This window comes from Coffea arabica, chromosome 6e, assembly GCF_036785885.1.
Source record: "Coffea arabica cultivar ET-39 chromosome 6e, Coffea Arabica ET-39 HiFi, whole genome shotgun sequence".
Classification (NCBI taxonomy): domain Eukaryota; kingdom Viridiplantae; phylum Streptophyta; class Magnoliopsida; order Gentianales; family Rubiaceae; genus Coffea; species Coffea arabica.
The window spans coordinates 59613852-59618768 of NC_092321.1; the positions used below are offsets into that span (position 1 = coordinate 59613852).

Here is a 4917-nt window from a genome sequence, read left to right on the forward strand (position 1 = left end):
GAGAAAATTCAGCACAAGTTTCACAGACCAGAAAATGTATCGTGATGGGGGGAAGAAAATTGAAGAGAGAGAAAATAATCTGAAAAGCAGATCTGCAATTACATGGTGCCTATTCATAAACATTTCTCTGGAAGCAATTCTTTGAGCATAATTAAAAAATAAAAAACAAAAACTCTTCTCGAGGAATAGGAAAATGATATATATATACAGGTGTTGCAAAAAGCATTTTATCTGTATCTTGTTAGCTTAGAAACGGCTCACACGATGGTTTTATACAATTAAGGATTCTGATTCCTGATGTTGAAATGATAGAAATGATGATGGCAGGTACTGTGTTCTGCATAAAGTGCGTGCATAAATCTACTTGAATAGCTGTAAGCAGTAATGAGGAATGACCATCTGTTCACATTCACTTGCTGATAAACAAAAGCAGCCGCCAGTTCTCCTCCATTGGAATTCTTTTACCAGCAGATGAGTTGAAGATCGCCATTTCCCATATCCTTTTGCTCTTCAAAAATTGTCTGGGCAGACTTCTCAACATTGGGACTGCAGCCTCGCACCTTGATCATTCTCAAGGTGGAGATCTCAGCAAAAGAAGAGGGAATCTCCTGAAGCTTGGTACAATCTATCAAGACAAGGTTCTCAAGGCTGGGCAAGGGCTCAGCGGGCACAACCCATCTTTCAAATTCTGAATTATATATTCTGAGGAATTTGAGGTTTGAGAACTCCCCCTCTTTCATATAAAATGTGTGCTTTGCAAAGTCTATAAGTCGGAATTTGAGAACCACAAGATTAGGTAGCTGGCCAATTGCTGATATTCCAGTCCTTGGTAGTAAACAGTTGAACAATGTTAACTTTTTAAGCGCTTTTGGAAACTCAATTGCTGGTAGTTTAGGAGTAGAAACCCAATGATAGCACATGGTCAGTGCCTCCAGTTCACTCCGGATGCTCAAGTCTACAACTTTGCAGCTTCCACCGCGATGCTTACCCGACTCTGGAAGTGAACAAATCAGCTTGCGAAGTCTTGGTAACCGTCTTAGCAGGATCTGTGCATCTCTTCCATCACAAAGAACTACCGATGAAAAAGTATGCACATTGTCTAATTGATAAAACTCCTCAGATTTGTCATCACCCAAAGAGATATTAGCACAAGGACGGATTTCTACATGCCTTAAACTTTTCATCTGCCAAATGGTATCCGGTAGATCAATCTTGACAACAAGAAGTGGCGCTCTCACGATTAAAGTTTCCAAGTTCCAGAGGTTGGCTATGGATGATGGAATCTTTGTAATTAGACCTGAAATCGCTAAGTACCGTAAATGTACTATTGACATCAGGGCGTCAAGATCAGAATCATCCAAGTGTAACTTCTCCATATCCAATACTTTGAGAAGTCTGAAGGTTCTGGAAAAGCTAGTGCCAATGAACAGCATACCATGAGCAAACACTATAGAATGGACGGGCGAGCAAACAGGATGCGAATCAGTAACATGAAACAATGAACTGTGAAATGATAGCCGATGCATGTCAACATCACACCCATTGGAGGGATAATTACCTAGATCATAATGATGAATTAGCTGTAAAAAGTTCTCTTCTTTAGCTTTTGTCATGCAAAATTCACGCAAGAGATTATGAACCTGACATCTATTGACCCCACCATCGGAACTTCTTTCACTGACAATTACAAGGCTATGATTAACAAGATCCATCAAGTACTCCATTGCCACATCTTCCAACCTCCTTTGATCTGTTGTTCTTATAAATCCTTCTGAAATCCATAATAGGGTCATCTTCCGGGCTCTGATATTTTGACCCTCAGCAAATGCTCCAAAATAGAGAAAGCATGGTTTAAGATGATCTGGTATGTGTCTGTAGCTTAACTCCAATATGTCCATGGACCCATCAATTGGATGGCTCGAACTCAGACTTCGAGCAATTCTTTTCCACCAATATAGACTATTCTTTGACTTACCAAGGATTCCAGCAACCAACACAATTGACAAAGGTAGTCCCTTGCACTTTCTTGCAATTTCCATGCCAACTTCAACTAAATCTTGTGGACATTCATCTTTATGGAATGTTTTCTGTTTCAATAACTCCCAACCTTCCTTCTCATGAAACGGCCGAAGAGTATGGAAGTAGCACTTGCATTCATCTTGCCAAGATAACTTGTGAATTCGGCTCGTGAACAGAATTCTGCTTCCATTGTTGTTGTCAGGAAATGATCCCTTTAATTCATTCCAAGCTCGAATATCCCATATATCATCCATAACTATAAGATAGCTTCGTCCAATCAAACATTTTCTGAGCCGATTTGCAAGTTCGTCATCACTCGTTTCAAAAGTATCATGACTAGAAAGCTCAGTGACATTACTTAACATTTCAAGCAATGCATTTCTATACCTATATTCTTGAGACACACAACACCAGACACATTGAATAAAGTGATAACGGATTGATGGATGGTTGTAGACTTTCTTGGCTAAAGTTGTCTTACCTTGGCCAGGCATACCAATAATCGAAACAATTTGAAGTTGTTCTGATCCTCTTGTAAGTCGATCGATTATGGTTTCTGCCTCATCATCAAATCCGACAACAGGCTCATCTATTCTTGAGTTACTAGCTTGTGCTGGGAAGAGATGCATGGAGTTCAAATTTGCGCAGAGGATCCCAGGATTCTTACTTCCAAGATTCTCAACCTCATTCCTGGTGGTCTTAATTTCTTCAATGACTGTAGAAAGACATATTACGGTATACCAGAAACGAGTATTTCTGATTGAACACAAGTCAGTGACATGCTCTGCGTGGTATGCCACATTGATAATTCTTCTCCAAAGATCTTTCAGCTGCTCTTGCTCATTTCGTCCATCCATTTTATCCGTGAGGCAAGTCCTCAGTGACTGCAGCTCCTTCTGAACAATCACAACCTTTTGCTTTACAAAAGGGATAAAATTGGCATTCTTTTTTTGCATTTTCGCTAAATTTTCCAAGATGAAAGAAATATATCCGGTTCCATGAGTCCTGAGAGAATAAAATTCTGATGCATCTGGAATGTAGATGTAGAACTTTCTGACCACTTCCCGGAGTGTCTTAATCTTTCCTAGGATTTCAGACAAAAGAAAATTCTTCTTTTTGATGACATTGTCATTCATTTCCTCCAAACAGACTGAGGAAAGGAGAGATGCTGCCTCAATGACAACGGCATGAGCTTGTGTGAGGATTTCATCTTCACAGTCCTCTGGTGAATCCATCAGAAATGCTATTATGATGATAAGCCCTTCTCGAATGATCTCAATGCGGTCCCTGAAAACAGCAGGAGTATCCTCCAGCAGAATGTTGACAAAGTCTGCAACAATTTCACCCATCAGAGAAGTGTCATACGCTGACAACTTTAAAGCTTTGAGGACTCCAAGACACATCCCTGTAACCCCTGAAGCACAAGGCCAACTCTCCTCATGCAGATCAGAAATCATGGTATTCATTTTGCACTGCATGTTTTCATCATTTTTATTGATCCAGCACAAAAATGATAGACATGCTACTTTGTTAGCCCAAGAACGGATATGAACCAACAAATATTCAAATTTCTGATGCTCATAGCAACGTTGTGCGGTGAAATCAAAAAACTTTCTAAAGAACCTTAGTTTCTCTTCAAGGGCACTAATATGCTTACTCAGTGGAGCAATCTGTTCATCTTCCGAGTGACGAAGATCCTTAAGATTCGTGATGATACAGTCCATGAAATTGAAGACCTCTCCAGTCAGAGAAGCCTTGATGAATTCTACTGAGAAATGAAGCATAAAATTGCAATTCTTTCTAATATCAGATTTAAACTGCTCAACATTTTCTAGCAAATTAGAAGTCAGAAGACGCCAATTTCTACCCTTTTTCTTCCGGATTGCACAGAGACCAGCTGAATAAAGGCCCTTATTTGCTACTTCTACTGCAGAACTAATGGAATTAATAGCGAACTGCAACTGACAATTCTTACCAGCTTCTTCGGACTTGGGCAAGCACCAGAGAAACATCTTCAGGAAATTTAGCTCCACTTGAAACTTTTGTAGTTGATCCTTCATTGGATCAGTCAAGCCTCGTTCATTTCCTAGGCGTGTTAACTGTTCCATGGTGGAATCAAGACAAGTATTTGCCATTTTCTTCTCCTAAATTTGTCCTCAGATCTTTCTTTGGAGCATCAAAGAAGATGATTCAGGGAAACTTAATGGATATGTGAACAACCATTTGGTATCTTTCTTTGTCAATGACTCTGACTTCCAGTTCTACCATCCCATTATTCCGTTCACTTTACATTAAAGCTACTCGGTGCTAGTACTACTTTTTATTTAAGTAAAGAAAGAAACTAGCATGATCACTGAATATCATATGTTGAACTTTGACGCTTGTCTCCATGACCACGGGTACAAGATGGTCCTCCAATTATCTTAAGTACGTCAATCCCTGTAAAATTCCTGGAGCTTTCATGGATACATCATACATACATAGATAGCTTCATCATCTGTTTACCTTCCATGGATAGCTTCTCACTGGTGCTTATTAGGCGCTTATAAGCGCACCTAGTTTATACAAAATAAAAACAAAAACAAAAATAAAAATAACATGCAATCGATATTCACATTTATGGTTAAATACTTCTTTATTCAATTTCAATTTGTTAAAAATCCAGTGCCTTTGATCCAAGTAGAAGTGTCAAAATCGGTGAATTGGGCGGGTTTAGGCGGGTCATTATTGGTCAATGAATATAATTGGGTTAATTCATTTATATGCATTTAATAAATGGATCAAAATGAGTCAATTTATTTATACCCATTTAAAAAATCGATATAGGTATACCCAATTATCCATTTATGACTTACTTAAAATTTTTACTTATTTTTTTAAAAAAATTTGAGTTTGGAC

General features: G+C 38.7%; 1 protein-coding gene across 1 annotated transcript; it reads right to left on the minus strand.

Moving 5' to 3' along the window:
* Window positions 1-461: 461 nt before the first annotated feature.
* Window positions 462-4154, minus strand: LOC113696900 (putative late blight resistance protein homolog R1A-3). The gene has a single exon (XM_027216288.1). The coding sequence runs from the start codon at window positions 4152-4154 to the stop codon at window positions 462-464; it is 3693 nt and encodes a 1230-aa protein (XP_027072089.1).
* Between the last annotated feature and the right edge of the window lie 763 nt (window positions 4155-4917).